Genomic DNA, 27,238 nt, shown 5'->3' with positions numbered 1-27,238 from the left:
TTTAAAATTTGACCATTAATGGTCCCCTTTATGATTTTTTCAGTTTTTCCTCTTAGTTTCTTTTTGTAAATCTAATCAAGAAAAGTTAACTCTTCATATCTATTCCAAATCCATCACTCCAAAAATTGGCACCCAAAGTGGTCACATAAATAAGCATTGTGTTTTATACACAAACTTTTATGAATAAAGAGACTGAAATTAATACAGCTTCATTAATTCGTACTTCAACTGGCAATGCCACTCACGTTCTTACAAAAACCTGGCACTTTTAGGTCTCATATTACCATGATGGTACTTTTAAAAAATACACCACAACACATTTACTAGTTTACAAAGTGTCAAATAAAACTCAATTAAACTTAACAAAATAAGTGAGCAAAGGACATTTTATAATGCATTATCCTTGAGACTTACATCCAACTTGTTCACTTAACAGCAAATTTGTAAAGTCTGATAAGCCACACTGTCTCTCTTGGTCATTAGTGTGAATTAGTGCACTTGTAGTGTAACTAGAAATCACTTCAAAGGCCTTGTTTACACTAGGACTTTAACACAGATTGAAATGGAGTGGAGACTACTGCTATTTGTGGATTATGGTGCTTCTCATCACAGAATCCCAGAGACTGATAGACCAGAGGCCAGTTATGATTCTTCAGGAGTCTACATGTTGGGCATATATACCTTTTATACCGCCACATATTACTCCTTCTACAGTTGATGCTGTGCATAGTCAATCCTCCGTTCTAACATATGCACTCTCTTTCCCTTCCTTGCCAGCTATTACACTTTAGTCCAAATTTTGTACTTCAAAGTGCAGTGCTAAAATTACATGATGGCAACTAAACATTTTTTAGTGAATTATATCAGTGTTAGTATCAAAATTAACATAATGGTTACACTATGGTCTTCAATTTGCATCTTGCTGATACAATTTTAGTTTTACTTCTGCTCTATATACCCTGTGGTAAAATGTAGCTTCCAGACATTCTTTAGCATTAGCAGTTCTCAACACAGAAAAAAATGAGTTAGAAATCTGCCATGTGTAATATTTATGGGTAGCAGACTGAAAAAATTAAGTACTTGGAACTTATAAATAAGCAGGTGTCCTTTATTATTTCTTCTACAGAGACATGCTCTCCACAAAGAATAAAAATTAAGCATTGCTAACAGGTAGCTACATGATGTGTCTCTAGGTGTCCCTCATGAACAGTTACGGCTCTGATAAGTGTGTCCAAATAGATTTCTTGAAAATTAATGAAGTATTTGCACCAGTAACATTCTTCTCATTTTTAATTACTATTGTAATTATGTTACCCTTCCCATTTTTCATTTGTTTATGCAAAACAACCAACTAAACATTTTTCAATAACTTAGTGTAACTATACACGCTATCAGCTAAAAGATGGAAGTTAAAACTGGCTAGCAACATGTACATGCTCCCCAGAAAACAAGCAACAACTATGGAACTAAACTCCCCAACCAACACTAATGTACATTAACACTCAACATAATCACCTCTAAAAGAGTTATTATGATTCACAAGCATTATGTGGGAGGAGAGACTGATTAAAACTATTAACTAGAGCAGCATTTTAGCTAGTCATTTACTACTGAAATTAAAGTATATTATTGTGCTGTGTGAAAATAGTGTTTTGGTTAGGTCATCTGTATTAAAATATATTCAAACGAAGCAAATATATCCCACTGTTGCCACAATTGGTCATCTATTAATTCAATTGTGACAGAGATGGTTACTATGGGTGATGACTGCAATTCTGACATGGCACTGGATTTAGAAGAGAACACTAAAATGCAATAAAAACTACAAAGACAAAAAAAAGAGTTATGTAAATGAAGATTATATTCCCAGATATAAAGGTCAGTTTATAGTTAAAGGTATTAAATACAGACCAATACAGCAAATTAAACTGTTTTCTTGAATTTTTTTTTCCACTTCCAGTTTACAGAATTTGCCTTCTCCCTCAATCGGATTTTTTTTGGTCTCTTTTACACACACTAAACCTGTTTAACCTCTCCCATAAACCTTCACTTCCTTCATGTCTGTAGGAAGCAGACTGTGCTACAGTGGTCAGATTACTCTGAGGGCTTGTTTACTCAGAAAAGTTCAATCATTTTAACTATACTGGTACAGTTAAAGTGGTACAACTGCCCCAGTGCGTACACAGTTATACCTGCACAAAAGTGCTTCCTACTGATTAGCTATTTCCATACACTATATAAGACATCTTTTACCAGTATAACTGGATCCAGATTAAGGATTGTACTGGTATAACTTTTTTCCATTAAAAATCGCACCCTCTCCAACCAAAATAGTTTTACCGAAACAGTATACGTTTTTAGTCCAGGTCCTAGGCTCAGAAAATCCACAGAATATTTCTGCTGCTTTACAGGAGTTTCTATAGGTTCACTGCAATGAGCACATACTCCTAGCGCACCTTCAATGCCAACTACTTCAATTCAGCATAAACTAATTCATGACTGGGTATATTTGGAGTTCAAACACCTCAAAGTGCACAATTTAGCCTCAAAAGATCCTAGGGCAACAACTTATTTTTTTTTCCTTGCTGAAACATGACAACTTTTAAAGAACACAGCATATAATTTACAAAGGGCTCCATTAATGAAGTGTTAATAGTGGGGGAAGAAATGTCCTTTTCATTTTTTGAGTAGTTCCTATCAAGACAATTTATTTATGGGAATACATTTCTAAGCAATAATTACTACTTCTTTTAGACCCACAGAAGTAATGGCTGGTGAGAAATACGCAACTTTGCACATTATGATCTACTGATATATTACATTTTTAACCAGAAGAGTAGTTAGTTACACTGGAATAGCAGTTGGTTCAGCAATGCTGAGTTTGATTTTAGACTGGCAGTTGGGTATGCTTCTTTAAGAAACAGCTATCATAATGCTATAGCATCATGGTTTGCAGGGTATCAAAATGATGGGAGAATTTATTAGTTCAACAGTATTTCTATGTGCTAATTTACTTTGCTATAAATATTTCAAGTTCTTGCTTTATTTATATTTTTTAGTAACACGAGAACTCACCCATTCTTTGTGTGAAGTGCAACTCCTTCCCTATTTAGCAATGATTTAGAGAATGGGTAAAATTTACCATTTAAAAACAGAAGAGCAAAAAGGTCTGCCTTTAGACATTAACACTTCCTTCCAGTCAATGTATTTAGTTGGTTCAGAGGTCACCATTCTTGCAAATAACATTCATATTAATACTTTTATCTACCATTTCAAGGATGCCTATGCTTTCTTAAAATTTGGACTGTAAAATTAAAATTCAGTTGTCAGGAGATAATAGATACCGCTTCTTGAATAATTACTACTCTGGCTATATCTTTATATCTGAAGACAATCTTTTATAAAGCATTATTTAGTCAACTACTTACTTTAAATCCTGCAGAAGGTCTTTTGCATTAAGCATAGTTATTAAAGAAGTTGTAGCCGCTGGAATAATGATTATGGGAGTTCGAGATCCTGTAGAGAGAGAATACAAAAAGGCAAATATAATTTTAACAAAATGCAATTAAAAATTGCATCACTTGCCTTATAGCTCAAAATTGGGAAAGAATATCAAAATCCTCTCCGTCTTTAGCCTTCTCCATTCAGGATAAAAATGTATATTTACATGAAGGTTTGCTTTATAAAAAGGGGCTTGTATAGATATAAGTAACTCACCTTTTTTCTGGTTTGGAGGTGGTCTTGCTTGGGAAACTGTAAAACAGAAAATATTAATGACTGACATATAAACACAAATGCTTATCATTTACCACTCATAGGAGTAACTATGTACCAAGGTGAACAAAGGATTCACAATTGGTACTCGGAGGATAAACATCTTTGGTATTAATAAAATAATCCTGAAACAGTTAAATCCACTTAAGTCAAAAAGTTTACTGAAACTAATCCATACACTTTTCTCTTGCCCGTCCTCATCTCATACCAACAAAACACCACACACTACTAAGGATTTTCAATGGCAGAAAGTTGCATGGATATTTCATTGTCCATGATGTGGGACTGAGTTGAGGATCTATGCATGAAGAAATAATCTTCACAGAGCCTCATCCTTTTACTAGTGGCAGTGGTGGCAAATGGCAGTATGAAAACTTGGTTGCCCTTTAATATACAGAGTTCACAATTGCCAAATTTGAATGTCAGGGCATGTTTAGTGTCTCCAACAATCTGGATTAGGTGAGCTCCTCAGATGTCAGGTACAATAAAGCATAGCAGCCCTCAGGCCGAAAAGATGACCAGAAATCATCAAGAATATTTAACAACTGCATTATGGTAGAAATCCCTTCAACAGATGGGGAACATATTCCCTAAGCTTGGACACAGGGTTTTCTCTTCTTGCTTTCAGGCTTCCAAATTCAGTGACCTGCTCACATGGGAGATATTCCAGTTCAAGTGTGGAGTTATTTCATGGCTAAAAAATGAATGTGGCCATGGCTCACTTTAAACAACCTGGTAAAATCAGACAGAGACCCACTATGAAAGTGACTAACTGACAACAGGTATGCAACTCTAAGGCTAAGGATTGCTTCTCTTACGAGAGCAAGGGATTGTTCCAACGCCGCCACCGTGGCGGCAAGAAGGAACTGGACAGGGGTGGGCCAGCTGGGGTATATATGCACGGCGCAGTGGTGCCACTCTGGCGGGGGCCCTGCTGGGAGCCGCTAAGGGAAAGCTTCCGACGCTCGTGCACGCACACACCTAATGTGGAATGGATGTGAATAAGCACTTGAAGAAGAACTATTATATACAACAAAAACACTATAAAAAATTCTAAAATTTGAACAAAAAAATCTGAAACGATACGTCTCCAGCTCAAGTGCGACAAAATACTTTCATTTGATGGACCAAGCAAACATTCCCATGCTGTAAAAGCACAACATTCCCTGCAGACATATTCCTGATACCTGCTCTGCTATTAGTCCAATATTTTAAAGGATGAGGAAATAAAGTGTCGCATGATGGGCATGATATGAATCCATTTTGGAGCAAAAATCCAAGAGACATACTTGCTCCAGATCTTTAATACCTCTGTTCTTAATTCTGTTTGCACCTTACAATAGATGGAAGGCAAGCTAGAGGGCAACACCAACATAACCTTTTTTAATATACAAATACACAGGTCTGTCAGTTAACACATGTGAAATTTCATCTAGCAGTGTAGCCATGTTGATGACAGTGGTTTATCCATTTAGATTTCTGCTCTTGCAATTTCTACCCTTTTCATATCCTTGTTTGTCAGTTCCAAATACATTCATATTCTCAACAGCCCTAGTGAGATAAATATGACAGACAGAGTGACCTTTCTAGCACTGAAACTGGGAAGATAAAAAAAGAACAAAAAAGGATACAACAACACAGCACAATCTAAAAACAATTTAGATTATTCAATACTTAATAGACTTTCATGGGGAAACTATTTTACAAAAGCAAATCTTTAAGCATTACTTTCACTAAAAAGATCCCAAGGAATTAACAGGGTATATACTCACAACATCTGGTGATCTACCCAGACCACACAAAGCAGTAGTTTTATATCTTGCTTTAGCAACATCACTATTCACTGCTTAGTGAAAAGCTTAAAGAGCATCACTAAATTTATTTGCCGAAGCTATGAAAAAAATTCTTGCATAACACTTCCCAAAACAATATGGCCTTTGCAAACATCTTTACAGTATCTACACCTGACCAAGTCCTGTTAACAAATTTCCCCCAATCTTTCAAAATTTACCAGTTGTAACAGTCCACATTTCTGAACGTGCGTATTTAACGTGAGCAAGTCAATGACCACCGCATTATACTAAATCACTAGGGAATATCACAGATTACAAGATTTAAGGGGAGAAGAGAAAATAAATATTGCACTCCTTGGGGTATTCTGCACCAAAAAACTTAAAAATTCTATGCACAATATTTTAAAATTCTTCAAATTGTATTTGTCAAAAACAACACTACATAACCATAACAGTTTCAATTATTTTGGTAATTTATTTCAAAATACCTGTCATCAAGTAGGTCTGTAACAATACAGACACAGAAACAGCAAAGAATCCTGTGGCACCTTATAGACTAACAGATGTTTTGCTGCAAAACATCTGTTAGTCTATAAGGTGCCACAGGATTCTTTGCTGCTTCTACAGAACCAGACTAACACGGCTACCCCTCTGATACAATACAGACACAAATTTTCCCCCCAAGAATAGAGAGTTAAGGAAACCTCTATGACAACGCAGTTCCTGTTTCTCTGCCCCCTTCCCCTCACCAAAGCTCAGCTGGGGGAGGGGGGAGGGGGAGACACGCAAAAGCCCAGACGTGCCCCTCCCCCCCAGTCAGTAAACCTCCCTCCCAGAGCCCAGCCATGGGGCCCGTCCAGCCCAGAAACCCAGCCCCTTTCCTCCTTCCCTCCCCCCGCCCCCCACCTGAGTCCAGAGGGAGAAACATCCTAATGCATGGTCCCAGGGTTGCACGAAGTTTCCTGTACACTGCCCTCTCCTTCCCTCAGAGCATGCTGGGAACTGCAGCTGCCAGGAACCTTCTAGCTCCCTCCTCCTCCCCCCCAGCAGTGTCTTCTATGTGTGAGCTGGGCTCTGCCAGGTCCCCTAGGGGTGGCTAGCAGCACTGCAGCCCACTTTTGTGGGGGGAAAGGAAATGCTGCGTGCCTGTTAATGTCTGCAAAATTCTGCATTGTGCAGTGGTGCAGAATTCCCCCAGGAGTAGTATGCGTTTCAGTATAGTGGGGCCAATATTAGTCTGAGACACTGTACTGTTGGGTTGTGATTGTTAAGTGGCTTCTAGTGTCAATAAAATTGCTCCCCTCCCCCTCCACCCCAAGGGGTCCCCTGGGTAAGCACCAGCATTGTATATTGCTAGTGCTTTGAGACGCACTGGAAAGAATTCGGGGAGGGTTGAAGGTGTGAGTGTGGAGTGAAAGATTTTGTTGCAAGAGGCCGAAGGGGGAGGAAGAGAGAAGAGAGTGGGTTAACTCGACGCTCCAGCTAGCTCCGAAGATAAGACGCTGACTCCAGCCCAAGGCCACGGCACACAACCGAGTCTCAGCTGCCTGCCAAGAAAGACGGGGGCCTGGATTCCAACCCCGACCAGCTGTGAGAAAGGAGGATTCAGCTGAACAGAACTGCAGGGGCTGCAAAAACGAGTCAGACGGCGAAGGCCAGCAAGAGGGAAAACAGAGTCTTGTGCCCCTGAAGCCGGTGTGTTTTGGGAAAGCTGAGGAAGCTGCAGAAGGCCGGTTTGGACTGGGACAAAGAGCACAGGTGACAGAGTTCCCTGAACAAAAGGCCCCCAAAAGAGCCCAGGACTTAAAACCTTCGAGAGCCGAAACAAGTTGGAGATCAACAGCAGACCCTGGATGGCCTGTGCACAAGATAGAACTCTCGTCCACCCTCCCCCCTCTTCTTCTTATGTTACACCCAGACTTGGCCAGCCCTGGGTTGTGCATGTGTGAGTATGAAAGTGGGTTTGGGCACAGGCACTAACGCTTTCTTTCTTCCTTCCTTCCTTTGAGTCACATGGGGAGCCCCCACACTCACTGCTGTAATTTTATTAATAAAGCTTTAAAACTTAGTCACTGTGTGCTCCTCCTCCTCCTCCCTGACAATCCTGTGGCCTCAGCCTGATCACCTGACACCCCAGGCAGATTGGTAACAGAAATCTGTCACATTAGGTATACTTAGTCTTGACTCAACATGGGGAGATGTTCTAGATGACCTCTCGAGGTCCCTTCTAGCCCTATATTTTTATGATACTATGGTTTTGATGCACAATATGTTGTGTGTTATGATCCCATCAGTAATGGATTGGGGAAGTGGGGGGAATTTTTTGGTCCACAATGCTTTTAAGAGTTTTTGCTCCTCCTCATCACACCAGTTTTTGATTTTCGTCTACACCCTTCCACTATACCTCCCCTCCCTGAATCCGTCCCTTTCATCCCCCTCATATCCCTGATTCTTCTCTGAAACCCATCCTCTCCCATTCTCACATTCCCCCATGCTCTTACTCCTCTCCCATCAATTCCTCTGGTCTCCCGAAACACAAAAGCTGTCTTAGCATGTAAGCCACCAATATTGTAAGGTATTCAAAGGAAGCCATGATCTTGGCTGGGTTCTAAGAACTACCGTAATGCTAATTATACTAATACTAATATCTGAATAGCACCCATCACATTTTTAGATGCTTAGTGAACAAGAAGAAAGGGAATTTGTGGAAACGTTCTTGAAAATTAACAGTAGTGCCCAATGCATGACTAAGAAAAAAAAAATCATGTCCGGATGGCATTTCCCCCCACCCTTATCACTGGACCAAGACAAGTGCTTGGAAGAACTGTACTATCACTGAACACATCTGTACCAGTCGCCAGATTTTTCCTAGGTCTAACAGGTGTAGTGATATTGAAACTGTGTCATGGAAGTAATGGTATGTAGAATGACTGCTTGATTTCAACATTTTAGCTGCCAGTCTCAAGAAACTACAGAGTAGAAATTTAATACTACACACTATTTCAATGCTGGTATTAAGTATTTGGAGAAAGTATAAAGCATAGAGGTTTTTTGCTTTAATGGTTCATAAGAAATCAGCTGTTAAATTCAACTCAAAATTAAAATGAACCCCCCCCCCCGCCCCCACGAACTCAAATACCTTAAGTTTTGGGCACCAGTAGTTCTTGAATTGCTAGGTCTAGAAATAAAAGTTTTATGGTGTGCCAAAGTTGGGTTTAAAAACATTCCAACAGTATATGGTATTTGAGTCTAGCCCTGGTAGTTCACAAGAAATCAGATTGTAAAACTGCCACTAGTCCATCAACCTAGCAGTGCTATTTCTGCACTAGTTCAGGGTGAGCATAGTTAATATCAGACCTTGGACCACTGCAATGATAATATGTTAATTAATATACAGTGGCTATATACTTCCAATACATATCTTAACAAAATGTATTAGGATTTTAGCTACAATCTTGTCCTAACTCAAAATGCATTCACTCCAAATAATACACAAATAAAGTAATACTATTTACCTGGTCTTGGCACAGGCTGTGCTGCTGGGGTTTGAGTTTTCCGGGCAGAAGCACCTTCCTTTAAAAAGAGAAAAAGAGTTAACATTTACATGAATAGCTTTTCTCTGATTCAGATTCCTTTTCAGTTACATATAAAACAGCTTTTTAATGATGATTAGGACATAACATATTCTAACAACTAAATATGCAGAAATTGGTCAGAAAACTCTTCACAACCACTGTTTTGGACTTAAAAAGTCTGAAAATTAAAAAAAAAAACTTTTTTGCATGTTAATGGTCTATACACCACAATTAGTATATACCAGTCAATATTTTATCATAAGGTGAAATTGCTGATTTACAGGATTAACGTTTTCACCTTTTAATAAGTAAATAAAAATTTCTAGCTCTTAAATAGTGGTCTTTACCAGTAAATTTCAGAGCACTTTACAAGGGAGGTCAGTGTCATTAGATATGGCAACTGAGGCAGAGGGGTGAAGTGACTTGATCAAGGTTTCCCAGTATACTAGTAGCAGAGCCAGGAATATAACCCAGGTCTCCTGAGTCCCAGTGCAGTGCACTGCTCTACTCACTAGGCAACAGTGCTTCCCCTTTTACATATGCTCACTTGGACATGATATAATATGTGAAAAAGTGGGTAACCATCCACATCACAAACCAAAACTTGTATTATTCTCTGAATCTACTCATGAGATGCTCTGGGCTGGAATGTTATGGCCAGGATTTTGAAAGGCATTTCTGTTCTGAAAAGTCTGTATATAAAAACTGTACCTTCTTACTCAGTAGATCTGAGCATGTGTCTTCCATGCCTTATCTATTTACTTTAAACATAAAAAACCAAATCTGTACCACCACTCTTTACTCCTGTTTGCTCTGCAGCGCCAACACATTAGCCAAGAGCGAGCCAATTATAATTGGTTCTGAATCAACATTACAGTTGTTTCAAATGGAAGGACAAATTCTGTTCTCATTTATTCCTGTGAAACGATATTGGATATAAAATCCTTAGATAATGCACAAATGCAAAAAGGATGAGCTTAAGTTTACAGGTCTGACCGAATAATCACTTTTTGATCTGTAAACTGAGCATACACTTGATCTGGAAGTCATTGAGACATTACAAACACTGAACCCCAAAATATCATTGTTATGAAGTGCTCCGCAACCCTAAATGGGGAACGATTTTCAAAAGAGCTATATGAAAGGGAGGTCATCACCTGCTCCCCACATGGGTATGTAAACAAGTAACACTGTGCTCTGTAACTAAGAAAATTCATCAGTAGGGGACTGAAGACCAGGAGCTACTAGATCAATGACACTTTTAAAGTCACACAACCCCTCTAAATCTTAACATTTCTCCAATGTAAGTTAAAACCCAATCTTGATCTACAAAACTATGTGATATGAGCATAAGGATGCATCAGTTGTCAACTTACTAAAAGGCTCAAATTCAGTCAGACCTCTCTCCACTGAACTTCAAAAGAAAATGCCTGATTAATTACATACAGGTAGGGCTCAGCTTAGTATACAGTCAGCTTCTACAACTTCTAAAGCAACTACTCTGCTGCTGCCCTTGACACAAGGATTTAACTTCCTCCTTAGAAGAGAAGGATTAAAGCTGAATTTCTCGGTGTGGTTTGGGTTGGTTAAAATACTGTGGTCTATGCTGGCTGCTACATTAACTTTAAAGATAATTTTTGCAAGACATGCTGCATCTCTGCTCTGGACAAGCTATATTTTGCCACTGTCCTTTCAGAGTAATTATTCAACAGCACAGAAATTGGTAAAAGTCAAAGCATTGCACTCTAAGGGCAAAGCAGCAAGCCCAGCTGGCAAGAGCAAAGGATGGCTATCTTAGAAAGATCCCTTGCTACTAAAGAACAGCTGGAATGTGAGACTCAACACCTATTTTTTTTTCTCCCCTGAGAAAGTGAGAATACAATTTCTGCAGTCCATCTTTACAGGAAAGTCAATGTCATGGTCTGCATGAAGACAATGTTGCCACAAAGGGGTTTTAGTTGTATATTTTGAAGAATACTCTTAATGTTGCCTCCCATAAACTTAGTGTTAAAAAAAATTCCAAATTAGTAAATTTCCTGAAAGGGATGGATGGAGGTGCAGGGAGAATCATAGCAAGTGCCCATAGATAAAGACAAAAGCTCACAAACACAGAAAAAGCCATAGCTATTCAGTTTTAAACAGAGTTTTAGATCATACCCTAGCACTATTCTTTCTCAGACTCTATAGAAACACTTTTGTATAGAAGTCCATACTGTTTGATTTTCAGAGCGTAAAATCAGTTGTATTTAATTGTTGCCTTGTCTCCCCCATCACATTAATATAATAAGCAGTACATTCTTGAAATCTTGGATAATACAGGACAGGCAAAAAGGAAGTCACCTATTCATTAAACAATCACTCTTCTAGTATTAGCACTGGTTAAGGAGGCAATGAAGCATCGCTAACCACACAGCTCCATTCTCTGACATCCCAATTTCACAACGTGTTCTAAGAGCCCTGGGCAAATCCCCACTACACGAACATTATGTTACAGTTGTCATACTTCTAGCTAGGTTTGACAGGATGGAACTCTTCAATAAAACCACTCCTTAAATCAGTCATAGGAGTCACTAGAGACACAGGGCACACTCCATCCCAAGGCCTGAGAGCAATAACAGCACCTGCCAGCTATACAGGGTGAAGGATGGAGATTAGGTATCTAACAGTCAGGTTTGCAAGGCAGTGCTGAGAACTAGCACAAGGTCAGCTCCTAAAAATCCCTCTCCAAGCTACCCAGGATAAATCATGTGTACTTAATGTTAAAACCATATGGCACATTTCCAAAGGATACATCTAATTCATATTTACTGTAGAACATTATGCACCTTCTTCAAAGGCTAAAAAAGAATTATGATAAACTGTTGTTTTGAACAGCATGCTGTCTCATAGCATCTGTTTTCTGATGGGTAGCACACAGAAATTGGCACTAAGAAGAATTGTACATCTGATTATCTTAGTTTTGTGGTCTTGGCATTATGAATTATAATAGCAAACTTTTGTTCTGTAAAACATAGTTTGTAGTTTATATGTATGTGTGGTTCCATAGGCTATACATACAATGCCAGAATAATACGTATACAAAACTACCCTGAGGATATTATTAATTTGAAGGGGCACATGTTTTTCCCTGAATTTTCATCTTTATTGTAGAGCAAACCAATGATCAATGATTCACACCTGAAGTCAAAGAAAAAATATAAATACCACCAAATTACTAGAGAATGGAAGCATTTAAGACCGTGAAGTGACAAGATATCTGATTAGTTGTGCTGTAGCAAATAATTTCAACAATTCTATTTAAATGGCTGGATAATATACAAAGGTGACCAGCATCTGGAAGGGGAAAAATATTTGGACTCTTCAGAGAAATGAAGAATAAAGGATTAGGGTCAAAATAAGGATTGTAATGAAGGAGAAAAGTGAAGTACAAAGAGGAGTTCAACCAAGATTCAAAAAGCTATCAGCAAGCTGAAGATCCATGCATGAAGTAGTACATGGCCAGGAGAGGAAAAGTAATGGAAAAAGCCAAGTAATGGAGTAATGGAAAAAGCCAAGAACATTTTGTGAAATTGTCTCGTATTCAAAACAATGAAGGAAAAAGACTGAGCAAGAAGCAAATGAGACTCTCCTCAGAATATGGGATCAACGACAGGAAGATGGTGGATGAAATTTACTTTAGACAGCTTACAAAGATCCACCACACCAAGCATTCCAACTCTTCAGTAAGAGCAGCTAATGAACTGTTGACAACTGATGATAAATACTCCTATAAAAGACATCTTACTTTGAAATTGCTTGATTCCACCTCTTCTCTTTAAGATTACTGATGATTTAATCTTTCTGACCCTCACATTAAAAACTGTGCAGATCATGTAGTAGAAGAAGCAATTATTAATAACTGTTTAGAGAGTACGAGATTTCAATACTACTTGTTTAAAATTTCCTGCAATGAGACAAATATATCAAGCTGGAGAAAAATACATCTGGCACAAAAGTCATAAGCATGATAATTTTGCTGCCCTGAAAAAGAAAGGTGCTGAGCTTAAGTAGAGAATATATATTACTTTTCAATTGTTGTTTGCAAGTAAAGGTAAAGATTCTCATGTTCATTGGTTGTAGTTCAGTTTGTGTGTCAACTATCACTACAGATACATAATACTATGGTTTTCCAGAGGAAGGGGAGAGGAGCTAACTTGGAAAATTTAGTTGATATAGTAAGCATCAGGAAAAGTAGCAATGATCACACCTATTGAACAAATAACACACATTCTCTCATAAAAGTTTCTGAAAAACATGGAACTTTTTTGCTCAAAGGATGACATACCTAATTCTTATGCATAAACTGTGTTAGACTGGTAAGGAGTAGATTATGAATATTCATAAACAAAGTCAGTAATTAGTCACAAAACCCTGTAATTTCAAAAACACAAATCTTTCTTAGACAGACGTTTTACACAGTATTTTAATCACAAACAAGTTAGTTTAGTTTTCCTAATTCATCTTGCAAAGTTGTATTTCGCTAACTCATGACTTACACACTTAACATTAGGGTCTTAATCAGCTTTCATTATCTGTTTTTCTGCTCCCACATAACTACCATTTAGCTTTTAGGTATGAGTATCAGCTTAATTTATTATTACATATTCAGATACACAATAACGACACCAGTGTATGCGTTTTCAGTAAAGAGTCATTCATTCCATTTCAATACTCCTTGCTCCTGTAGTATCAGACTCAACAACTCAAAATATGCATCAAGAGAACTTTAATCTTAAAGCATATTTCTCAAACTTCAACTACATAACAGAGCCTATGGTGAATGAACAATGGGTACTGTTGTACAAATTTAGATGGAATAAATGGGCCAAAGGTGTTAACATAACCCAGTCAATGTCCAACATTAAACAGGGTTTGGTATACAGAGACCTCAGACTGCTTAGAACCATGGCAAACACACCACTGAAATCCTTTAAAACTTTTATTAAAAGGTACAGAAAAGAGGGAGAAACAGTTAAGCCATTTGAAGTATTAAGTAAGGCTTTCATTTTAACATTTCTTTTTCCCTTTAGCTGGAGAGAGTTTTAGAAGGAAAAAAACCCTTGTTTGAGAGTCTCTTAGTGGTATCAAAGATGGCAACAATTGTCCTTTCTGGGAACAAAGAAGTAGTTAGTTGAGATGAACTAGAGCTGTTGCTGCTAAAATCTGAAACTATTTCATGCCAGGAGGTGTATGGGATTCAGCTGGAGCTGGCAGAGATGGCAGTATTATCTGGGTCCCTCTTTCTGGCCCAGTCTGGTCAGGACATCTCTTAGGATTAGGACCAAAAAGCAGCAGGGGCCTCAGGTAACAGCCATGATGGTGAAGTTTGCTTCAGCAGCCTCCATCTGTTTTTCTATTCCTTCCCCCGCCCCCACCCCGGTCTCTTTCTTTAAGGACACACAAAGGGAGTGATGAGTAGAATAGCCCCTCCACTCATTATTCCCTCCACCAATTAAGCCTAATATCCAACTCACCAATTTTGGTTCATTAATTGCCAGTTCCCTATCTTCTGGTTTTACCAAGCCTGATTACAACAGAGTTCTTGAATTATATCAATATGGTCTTTTTATTTGGACTAATTCAGTCTGTCTGGTTCTCTTGCACCTGTTTATAACATGCATTACTGAAAGCAACGACCTATTTTCCATCATCTTTTGTTATTATTAATTGTTGTATTATTTCTAAACCTTTACATACTTTTTACAATTGAGCTCACAAAGTAAATTTATTGGCCCAATCATCACAACAGTACTCAAGACCTGTACCACTGGCATAAATAAAAAATACAATAATACATCTAAAAATCTGACTCTTTGCACATAATTGAAGAAACCAAAAAATGGTTTCTGATATTCTTACGTGTCCTTGAAATGAAGTTTTTTTATGTTCCACTCAACTCCTGCTTTTTCAGATATTTTTCTATTTTGGCTTTAAAACTTCCTAAACCACAACCAGCCTCTCATCACTCATAATATAGTACATGCCATTTTCATGTTAGCTAGTGAGTGAAACTTTCAAAATTTACATACATTATATCGCTGCTCATAGGGTTTCCATATGAAAATCCACAATCTGACTGCACTGTTTTCTACCTTTTGAAGAAACAGTTTTAGCAGCAAGGGACAGAGACATAAGTCTAGCTAGGCATAAAGCTACTGTTTCTATCTTTAAAAGCCATCAAACCAATAAACTGTTCATGAAACCTGTACACACAACTACACCTTCCTGTCAATGTAACTCTATCTTGTCTTCTTCTGCTAGTTACACTGACTTGCTGCATCTTATTTTAATAGAGATTGCAAGTTCTTTAGGACAGTCTCTTACTATGCATTTGTACAGCACTCAGCACAACGTGGCCCCAAACTGACTTACTTTAATACTTGTCAATATACTGAGTAGCTAGAAATTTTGAAAAATAATCATATTTGGGGAATAGTTTGCACTACAACATCACAACTTATTGAGTTTGTTACTTTGTAACTTTCCGAGACCTCTGTAATTTCTGCAGCGGCCAGCGTGGCTGGCCCAGGGGCAGTCTCGGGCCACCGCACCCCTTCCCCCGGCAGCAGCAAGAGTTTGGGTATGGGAGGGGGCTCAGGGATCAGGGTTGGGGCACTGAAGGGCTTGGGGCAGCGCTTACCTCCGGGGCCTCCCTGGAAGTGGCAACATAGAAAGCCAGGAGGCTCTGCCCACTGCCTTCAGGCACTGCCCCTGCAGCTCCAATCGGCCGTGGTTCCCGGCACCTCTGCCTAGGGGCTGCAGGGACATGACGGCTGCTTCCAGAAGCCACACTGAGCCGGGTAGGGAGCCTGCCAGCCCCCAGGCCACTGCCGCCCCCTTTCTCCTAGAGCACCCATGGTGCCCCTGGGCTGCCCCCTGCTCCAAAGCACTCAAGTTTTAGTCAGGGGTATATACCGGTAGTACAAGTCATGGACAGGTCACAGGCCGTGAATTTTTTGTTTACTGCCCATGACCTATCCCTGGGCTTTTACTAACCCAAGATCCATAAACCTGAAAATCCTCGATGCCCAATCATCTCAGACATTGGCACCCTAACAGCAGGACTGTCTGGCTATGTAGACTCCATCCTCAGGCCCTATGCTACCAGCACTGCTAGCTATCTTCGAGACACCACGGACTTCCCGAAGAAACTACAATCCATTAGTGATCTTCCTGAAAACACCATCCTGGCCACTATGGATGTAGAAGCCCTCTACACCAACATTCCACACACAGATGGACTACAAGCTGTTACTAACAGTATCCCCGATAATGTCACGGCAAACCTGGTGGCTGAACTTTGTAACTTTGTCTTCACCCACAAATATTTCACATTTGGGCCCCACAGTATGCCAACATTTATATGGCTGACTTAGAACAACGCTTCCTCAGCTCTCATCCTCTAATGCCCCTACTCTACTTGCGCTACATTGATGACATCTTCATTATCTGGACCCATGGAAAAGAAGCCCTTGAGAAATTCCATCATGATTTCAACAATTTCCACACCAACACCAACCTCAGCCTGGACCAGTCCACACAAGAGATCTACTTCCTGGACACTACAGTACTAATAAACGATGGCCACATAAACTCCACCCTATACCAGAAACCTACTGACCGCTATACTTACCTACATGCCTCCAGCTTCCATCCAGACCACACCACTCAATCCATTGTCTACGACCAAGCTCTAAGATACAACCGCATTTGCTCCAATCCTTCAGAGAGAGACAAACACCTACAAGATCTCTATCAAGCGTTCTTACAACTACAATATCCACCTGCTGAAATTAAGAAACAGATTGACAGAGACAGAAGAATACCCAGAAGTCACCGACTACAGGACAGGCCCAACAAAGAAAGTAACAGAACGCCACTAGCTGTCACCTACAGCCCCCAACTAAAAACTCTCCAGCGCATCATCAAGGATCTACAACCTATCCTGAAGGACGATCCATCACTCTCATAGATCTTGGGAGACAGGCCAGTCCTCGCTTACACACAGTCCCCCAACCTGAAGCAAATACTCACCAGCAACCACACACCACACAACAAAAACACTAACCCAGGAACCTATCCTTGCAACAAAGCCTGTTGACAACTCTGTCCACATATCTATTCAGGAGATACCATCATAGGACCTAATCACATTAGCCACACTATCAGAGGCTCGTTCACTTGCACATCTACCAATGTGATATATGCCATCATGTGCCAGCAATGCCCCTCTGCCATGTACATTGGCCAAACCAGACAGTCTCTACATAAAAGAATAAATGGACACAAATCAGACGTCAAGAATTAGAACATTAAAAAACCAGTTGGAGAACACTTCAACCTCCTGGCCACTCGATTACAGACCTAAAAGTCACAATATTACAACAAAAAACCTTCAAAAACAGACTCCAATGAGAGACTGCTGAATTGGAATTAATTTGCAAATTGGACACCATTAAATTGGGTTTGAATAAAGACTGGGAGTGGATGGGCCATTACACAATGTAAAACTATTTCCCCATGCTTATCTCTCCCCTCCTTCCCCCCAGTTCCTTATATCTCCTTGTCAAGTGCTGGAAATGGGCCATTTTCATTACCACTACAAACAGTTATTTTTCTCTCCTGCTGACAACCGCTCACCTTAACTGATCACTCTCCTTATAATGTGTATGCTAACACCCATTGTTTCATGTTCCCTGTGTGTATATATATATATATATATATACACACACACCTTCCTTCTGTATTTTCCACTACATACATCTGATGAAGTGAGCTGTAACATAAGCTTTCGTGGGCTACAATAAATTTGTTAGTCTCTAAGGTGCCACAAGTACTCCTATTCTTTTTGTGGATACAGACTAACACGGCTACTACTCTGAAACTTGGGATTAAAACATAACCTTACTTATCCAAAAGCAACAGGGAGCTTCCCAGCTGTCACAAATTTAACAGCTCTAGTCATATTAACTAAGGCCATTATTTTTTATAAAGTATACTAGTTTTTCCTCATATTCCTTAACTTAAAGTTGTCATAAGCGAATTAAATGTTTTGTGATGCATTATTCTTGCTTTTTTTGTTGACTTAATTTGCAAAATTCAGTAACTGTCAATGGATTTCCCTGTCTTTAGTCAGGTCTCACTGTACATTTAAATACTGCCTATTTCTAAAGTCTGAAGGAGCATTAACATTCATAGTTTGAATTATATCAACTGACTGATGAATTGACAAAGTAATTTTCTTTAAGTCTGGTATTGCCATAATATAAATCATTACTACAATTTGGGAAAATGCCCCTAAGATTATAAGACAGATGTATACTGTGTTGTACAATCTTTTCCCAAGAAGCATGTGTTATTTTTCCTTGGAGGAATCTTTTGTGCATACAAGTTAGCTTACATTCTAATGTAGTGCAACTTGGGTGGGGGCTGGTTATTTAAAAAGAGGCTGCTTATTGCTACTATTGAAATTATGAATTATAGCAGTGAGTGAAGCTTTCAAAATTTGTATGCCTTACATCTCTGCTCATCTGGCACCCAAATGGTTTCTATATGAAAATCCACAAACCGATTGCTCTGTTTTTTGACCTTTTGAAGAAAACAGTTTTAGCAGCAAGGGACAGAATTGACAATTTGATGCCATCTTGTGGCTTTCCTAATTGTGGAAGTTTAATTCTCATTCTGGTCCTTTCAAAATTTTTGCCCTTTATCACGTTTAAAAATAAAGTTGTGCTAGAGTTTTACTCAGAAACATTAAAATTTAAATACATCCACACTGCTGAAATAACACGTAAGTGCAGGTAAAGAGGATAACATGACAACAGAAGATAATAATTTGCACGGTCCATTTTCAGCCTGGACATATAAAATGTAAAACAGCTCTCCATATTACTGCCACTATAGCAAGCATAATAATTCAACATTTCATCATTAAGTTTTTCTACTTATTAAAAAAGTTTTGGCATTTCAATCATGGGCAAGAATGAAACACTTCATCTGACAGTGAATTTGTAAACTCAAACATTGAGGAACATTTACCTATTCAATTTCAGGGAGAGCAATGTATAAATATTATCTGATTATCTGAAACTACTACAGTATTTTGATGGGAAAGATGTACAAAGATGTGTGGTAACAATGCCCAGAAAAACTAGAGAACCAAATAAATCAAATCTAGAATTATTGCTGAATGAGATTCTGCTCTTTGAGAAAGTGAGGGTTTACAGTCTATATCAAGTATACATTTTTGTGGACATTAAGGTTTATGTGCTTTAAATTACTACAAAAGAGACACGCAATAAGAGGTGTAAAGACAAAAATTGCGAAGACTTAGAGGTGGTAAACATGTGACCTGCTTGAGACATCCACTCATCCCACATTAATGATTCAGATTCTGTGAAATGCAAGATGTCATTTAAAAAAAGTTTTTCCCTTATATTGGGGGTGGGGGGGGAACCCTTCTAAGTATGAACCAAGCACAAATAACTCAAATGTAAACTGCCCCCATTCATCTCAGTAGTATGTTCCCCGTTAAGTCAAATGATTCTACCAACCACACAATCTTTAAATATTTTGGGCGTGAAACTTGTATGGCTTGTCTGCACAGTTCTGTGTGTACAAATTGCACGTGCATATAGTCAAAGGGCTGAAATGAATTCGAGTCTGAAGATGCCTACCATAATTTTACATTATATTTTTACTACTGAATCCTACTTTATTTCATTGTATTCAGGTTCTTATATCAGACTCCTTACATGCTAACTGAATGCAATTGTGCAGGGGTCGCCAAATTTATTGACTCTCCTAGCTGCATCCAAAAATCTTCAGAAATTTCAGAGCCGGGTGCGCCTGCTGGGGCTCAGGGCTTCAGCCTCGCTCCTGCTGAACCCCCGAGACACCACTCCCTCCCCGCAGGGCTGAAGCCCCTAGTCCTGTCACCCTGCTGCAGGGCACAGGCCCTGAGCTCTCTCCCCCGCCCCCCCAAAGTCTGGTAGGTAGAGAACGGGGTGGCGGTATGGGGGGTTCCCCCAGCCCCACTTTAACAGTAAAAGAGCTGTATGTGGCCTGAGAATTGCAGTTTGGCCACCCCTGCTATAGTAGCTTAATTGATACACTATTCAAGAGCCATGTCTACCACTAATCACTGGGAAAACTGAGGTGAATTGAGTATAACAGGTAGCCTATTTTATAGATCTGGCCCCGACCATAATTCAGAATTAATCTGACCCAATTTGTCTACAATATGAAGCAAAACTCTGCTATGACCCCTTCATTCCCCCCCCCCCAAGGATCACAGTTAGGATCTTCATGCAAGCCTATTAATAATCAACTAGTCAGGAATAAGGCAAAAATAAGATGGGTCACAAAAGCTTAGAAAATATACTATATTAAGAATACAATTACAGTGGAGTCGCATCTTACGCGGGTGTTAGGTTCTAAAGTCAGCAGGAAGGCAAAAATCGTGTATAGGCAAAGTTACCTTTGGAAAATCCCTTAAATCGCCCATAAAGTACAGTATACCATACATGGTTGTGTACAGTATACAACCCTATACAGTAATATGTATAAATGTATAATGTATACAGTAATGTACAGTATATAATAAAGAGTATATATGCAAAATATAATTTTACAATACTGTATTTTTAATTACAGGGGGTTGTCAGGCTTGATGTCAATCCAGGAGACAGAGGTGACGGAGAGCAAGTCGTACATGAAGTGGCTGGCTCTCGTTCAGCTCGAGAAGTTGATTGCGTAGGTTCATATGCTGCTGGTTGTTTTTCCTTGAAAAACATGGTGATCGGCAACTGTTGCTGTTGTCTCTTGAGCTGCTCAAACATTTCTTGATACGATCTCAAATCGTCCGTAATACGACGTGTGGTTTTGAGGCTTCGTTCCATAGAGGGATTGTATTCAGAAATTAAATCATTCAAGTGTTTCGCTGCTTGGAACACTTCAGCAAATTTATGAAGATTTCAACTTGCTGGCTCTTCCTGTTCGTCGTCATCATCTTAGTCTTCTGTAGACGATTTTATCAGTTCCTCTAACTCTTCGTTAGATAATGTTTCTCTACGGCTCTCAATTAATTCTTCGATTTCTTCCTCAAGGATGTTGACGAAGCCATCACCACCCACTTGCCTGGCCACCTGAACAATGCATTTCACTTCTTTGTCAATGGTCGGGAAACTCTTAAAATGATTCACACATTCTTTCCATAGGTTTCGCCAACATGCATTGACTGTTTCAGGCTTGATTGCATCCATTGCCTGTTTAATATAAGTGATGCAATTGGCAATGTTGAAGGACTTGCAACACTCCATCACATTAAGATTGGGATCAGCACCCACAGTGCTACATATACGTGAGAATGTAAGCCTCATATACGCGACCTTAAAACAGCGAATCACGCAGTGGTTGAGAGGTTGGAGGTGGTATTGGGGGGGGGGTAGAGAAAGATTACTTCAACATCATTATGTGCAAACTGGAGTGACTCAGGGTGGCCAGGAGCATTGTCTATGATCACCAACACTTTAAAGTCAAGTCCTTTCTCTTTGAGGTACCGCTTGACCTCCGGAATGAAACACTTGTGGAAACAATCCAGAAAAAATGCTGCCATCACCCAAACCTTTTAATTTGATTGCCAGAACACAGGCAGGAGATTTTTGTTCTTGCCTTTTAGGGCACGGGGATTTGCAGCCCTGTAGAGCAAGCCAGGCTTTATTAAATGCCCAGCCGCATTGCCACAGAACAACACAGTCACACGGTCTTTAGCTGCTCTGAAGCCAGGGGCTTGTCTTTCTGATTTCGAAATGTAAGTGCGGTTGGGCATTTTTTTCCAGAAGAGCCCAGTCTTGTCAGCATTAAAAACTTGTTCTGGAAGATAGCCCTCTTCTTCTATGATTTTCTTTAATTGTTTGGGGAAGGCTTTTGCTGCCTCTTCATTGGCAGATGCACTTCACCAATAGTCTGCATGTTTTTGAGGTTGAAGCGGTTCCTAAAACTGTCAAGCCAACCTTGGCGGGCTTTGAATTCCTTCTCATCAGAAGGCTGTCCCTCTTCAGCAGGAGGTTTGAACAGTGCATAGAGGCTAAGAGCCTTTTCTCGCAACATGTTGCCATCGATAGGCACACATTTACGGTTCATGTCTTGCATAAGTTTAATACCTTTTCAGTCTTCACTAAAGTCTTAGCACGCACCTGGCTCGCCACCTCAGCAGTTATTGGAGCACTTGATGCCACGGCTTGACGAATTTCTCTCTCTCGAATCCTGATGGCACGGATGCTAGATTCGTTGCGGCCATATTTACACACCATGTTGAAGACCGACATATGGTTTCTCAGTAAGTCCAACACAGCCAGTTTTTCCTCCCGTGTTGGAACAGATCACTGTTTCTTTGGTTGAGCACCAGATGAAGTAGTTGGCTTGCATTTAGGGGCCATGTTGTACGAAAAATATGTATCTTTAAACACTACAATCACACTCAGCGCGGCAAGATGCTCACGCTATGAGAGGCACACGGGAACTGAGACCGACTGTGGGAACAGCAGATTCACATCTCCCATCTCACGCTCACTCCAGGGCATACACTCATTGAGTGGAATGGTGGGTGGAATCGCCCGCACTACCTACAGGTATCTTGTTATTTTTCCTTTTTTTGCTGAGCGCATGTAGTTGAATTCGCATAAGTTAAATATGCGTATAATGTGACTCGCCTGTACATTTGTTTGAAAATGAACCGTTATGAAACTGCTCAAGCCAAAGAAGCCATTTTATAAATATTTGAACAAAACAGAAAAAAGTGAAAGATGGCTAATACTTTACATAAACTCCAAAACAACAACAGATTCCCATCATGAAAGGTTACAAAGATAAAAGGTAAATTTCACCTTTGAGGGGAATTCCTTTTTTGGAGTATCACATACATTTCTGCATCTAAAATTCCACAAGTTAAGAATGCTGAAGACAGATATAAATTGCTTTGAATGAATTTTACAAGCACTTTTTTTAGATCACGTGAAGTATGGCAGGGAAAATTAGAACGTAAAAAACGCAGATTATAAAGTACTAGGTAGGAAATATAATAACTTCAGTTTGAACTGGGACAATTTCTGTTTCATAAGTTTTAGTCCAAAGCATGACCTGAGGGCAGGAGAGGGCGGCACACAGGAAACTCCATGCAAGCCTGGGACTGAGCATAAGGCTGTTTCTTCCTCCGGATCCCTGGGCTCTGGGGAGGAGGCTGTGCAGGTATCTGGGGGGGGGTGCGCGCTTGCGCACGCTGGGCTCTGGGAGTATCTGGGCCAGGGGAACAACGCAGCTGGACTCTGGGTGGGAGAGGGGGTTTGGGTGTGTTGGCTGGGGGGGGGCATATCTGGGCTCTGCGGGGGAGGGGTTGTGGCTGTCTGACCACCCGGCTGGGCTCAGAGAAACAGGAATTGGGTTCTCATAGGGTTTCTTTAACTCTCTACTCATAAGAACATAAGAAAGGCCGTACCGGGTCAGACCAAAGGTCCATCTAGCCCAGTATCTGTCTACCGACAGTGGCCAATGCCAGGTGCCCCTGAGAGAGTGAACCTAACAGGCAATGATCAAGTGATCTCTCTCCTGCCATCCATCTCCATCCTCTGACGAACAGAGGCTAGGGACACCATTCTTACCCATCCTGGCTAATAGTCATTTATGGACTTAGCCACCATGAATTTATCCAGTCCCCTTTTAAACATTGTTATAGTCCTAGCCTTCACAACCTCCTCAGGTAAGGAGTTCCACAAGTTGACTGTGCGCTGTGTGAAGAAGAACTTCCTTTTATTTGTTTTAAACCTGCTGCCTATTAATTTCATTTGGTGACCTCTAGTTCTTGTATTATGGGAATAAGTAAATAACTTTTCCTGATCCACTTTCTCAACATCACTCATGATTTTATATACCTCTATCATGTGCCCCCTTAGTCTTCTCTTTTCCAAACTGAAGAGTCCTAGCCTCTTTAATCTTTCCTCATATGGGACCCTCTCTAAACCCCTAATCATTTTAGTTGCTCTTTTCTGAACCTTTTCTAGTGCTAGAATATCTTTTTTGAGGTGAGGAGACCACATCTGTACACAGTATTCGAGATGTGGGCGTACCATGGATTTATATAAGGGCAATAATATATTCTCAGTCTTATTCTCTATCCCCTTTTTAATGATTCCTAACATCCTGTTTGCTTTTTTGACCGCCTCTGCACACTGCGTGGACATCTTCAGAGAACTATCCACGATGACTCCAAGATCTTTTTCCTGACTCGTTGTAGCTAAATTAGCCCCCATCATGTTGTATGTATAGTTGGGGTTATTTTTTCCAATGTGCATTTCTTTACATTTATCCACTTTAAATTTCATTTGCCATTTTGTTGTCCAATCACTTAGTTTTGTGAGATCTTTTTGAAGTTCTTCACAATCTGCTTTGGTCTTAACTATCTTGAGCAGTTTAGTATCATCTGCAAACTTTGCCACCTCACTGTTTACCCCTTTCTCCAGATCATTTATGAATAAATTGAATAGGATTGGTCCTAGGACTGACCCTTGGGGAACACCACTAGTTACCCCCTCCATTCTGAGAATTTACCATTAATTCCTACCCTTTGTTCCCTGTCCTTTAACCAGTTCTCAATCCATGACAGCTTAATTTACGTAAGAGCCTTTGGTGAGGGACCTTGTCAAAGGCTTTCTGGAAATCTAAGTACACTATGTCCACCGGATCCCCCTTGTCCACATGTTTGTTGACCCCTTCAAAGAACTCTAATAGATTAGTAAGACACGATTTCCCTTTACAGAAACCATGTTGACTATTGCTCAAGAGTTTATGTTTTTCTATGTGTCTGACAATTTTATTCTTTACTATTGTTTCAACTAATTTGCCCGGTACCGACGTTAGACTTACCGGTCTGTAATTGCCGGGATCACCCCTAGAGCCCTTTTTAAATAGTGGTGTTACATTAGCTAACTTCCAGTCATTGGGTACCGAAGCCGATTTAAAGGACAGGTTACAAACCTTAGTTAATAGTTCCGCAACTTCACATTTGAGTTCTTTCAGAACTCTTGGGTGAATGCCATCTGGTCCTGGTGACTTGTTAATGTTGAGTTTATCAATTAATTCCAAAACCTCCTCTAGTGACACTTCAATCTGTGACAGTTCCTCAGATTTGTCACCTACAAAAGCCAGCTCAGGTTTGGGAATCTCCCTAACATCCTCAGCCGTGAAGACTGAAGCAAAGAATCCATTTAGTTTCTCCGCAATGACTTTATCATCTTTAAGCACTCCTTTTGTATTTTCATTGTCAAGGGGCCCCACATACTCTTTGGGAAATTTTTGTGTGTGTCTGTATTGTTACAGACATACTTGCTGACAGGTATTCGGAAATACATTACCAAAATAATTGAAACTGGTATGATTATGTAGTGTTATTTTGATAAAGAAAATTTGCAGAATTTTAAAATATTGTGTGCATAATTTTTTGGTGCAGAATTTTTAGGCACAGAATGTCCCCAGGAGTAATGTGTAGGAAGCCTATTTAATCGTTCTACCCACCCCTACAAAAAAGGAAACGTCAGAATAATTAGTGGACAGATCCACCCCCTCACGAGTTGTTTTCTATCTAATGATCTCAACTCAGACTGTTGCCAACCTTCAGGCACGTAAGGAAGATTGGTAATAGAGTCAAAGTAAAAACTTAATATAAATATACATATTTATTTTACTTTGGATAAAAATTGTTTTATCCAGTTCAGAGTGTCATTCAGAGTCCTGTTCTCCTCTGTCAAGCAAAGATGTGTCCACAATATCCTAACTTCCATTTCTTTAAAATCAAGCAAGTTTCTCATTCTCTTGATTAGTCAATAGAAGATGCACGCGTAGATATCACTAAACAATTTATATATATATTTCTTCCTGTTCAGATCATTAATTCGAAGGAAGATTTCAAGACTATTACTTGGCAGTATACAAGACATCTGACATAATTTCAAGTAATTAGAGAGCCATCAAAGGTTTGTTTAATCTTTGTCAAAAGGCAGGTGAGTGGCAACACAATGCTCTGCTCAGCATAGCACACTGAAAGTTTATTTATATATTTTAAGTAGAATTCATGTGATGTATGAATCAAATAAAGTTTTCAATGTGCATAATGAATTCATTGCAATCTTCTGGATAGCAGTGAGTAATATTAAAACTCCAAGTTTGTGCATGGATTTGTGGTTCGAAAATCACCTGTGCCAATGGCAGGGACTGAACAGAAATGTATATAACAGTGCAGTTTGATGCAGAAGCCGCACAGGAGATAAGCAGGCTAATATAAAATATAAAAGACATCTGTTTAACTAGACATCTCTAACATTGTGGATTAAAAGAAGTTACAAAATAATTACCAAGGAGTCCAGTGGCGCCTTAAAGACTAACACATTTATTTGAGCATAAGCTTTCATGGGTAAAAAACCTCACTTCTTCAGATGTACGGAGTGAAAATTACAGATGCAAACATCGTATAACGACACATGAAGAGAAGGGAGTTAACTCACAAGTGGAGAACCAGTGCTGACAGGGCCAATTCAGTCAGGGTGGATGTAGTCCACTCCCAATAATAAATGAGGTGGTGTTAATTCCAGGAGAGACAAAGTTGCTTCTGTAATGAGCCAGCCACTCCCACAGTCCCTATTCAAGTCCAAATTAAATGGTGTTAAATTTGCAAATGAATTTTAGTTCTGCTGTTTCTCTAAAGTCTGCTTCTGAAGATTTTTGTTCAAGAATAGTTACTTTTAAATCTGTTATAGAATGTCCGGGGAGATTGAAGTGGTCACCAATCCTGATGTACGATTTGTGTCCATTAATTTTTTTACGTAGGGACTTTCTGGTTTGGCCAATGTACATGGCAGAGGGGCACTGCTGGCACATGATGGCATATATATCATTAATAGGTGTGCAGGTGAATGAGCCCTTGATGGTGTGGCTGATGTGTTTGGGTCCTCTGATGGTGTCGCTAGAGTAGATATAGGGACAGAGTAGGCAACAAGGTTTGCTACAGGG

The 27,238-nt window shown here is 39.7% G+C and overlaps 1 protein-coding gene across 1 annotated transcript in view; it reads right to left on the bottom strand.

Moving 5' to 3' along the window:
- Positions 1 to 27,238, bottom strand: part of CDC73 (cell division cycle 73) — a 194,468-nt gene that overhangs the window by 40,556 nt on the left and 126,674 nt on the right. Inside the window, exons 11-13 of the mRNA XM_039484449.1 lie at positions 9,083 to 9,140; positions 3,718 to 3,753; positions 3,429 to 3,516 (exon numbers count right to left, since the gene is read on the bottom strand). Of these exons, the coding sequence (XP_039340383.1) occupies positions 3,429 to 3,516; positions 3,718 to 3,753; positions 9,083 to 9,140 (182 nt within the window). The remainder of the gene's footprint in view (positions 1 to 3,428; positions 3,517 to 3,717; positions 3,754 to 9,082; positions 9,141 to 27,238) is intronic.

The sequence above is a fragment of the Mauremys reevesii genome, linkage group 8 (assembly GCF_016161935.1).
Source record: "Mauremys reevesii isolate NIE-2019 linkage group 8, ASM1616193v1, whole genome shotgun sequence".
Lineage (NCBI taxonomy): Eukaryota > Metazoa > Chordata > Testudines > Geoemydidae > Mauremys > Mauremys reevesii.
The sequence above is the reverse complement of the archived record's forward strand: the minus strand, read 5'-3'. Positions and strand labels throughout refer to the sequence as shown.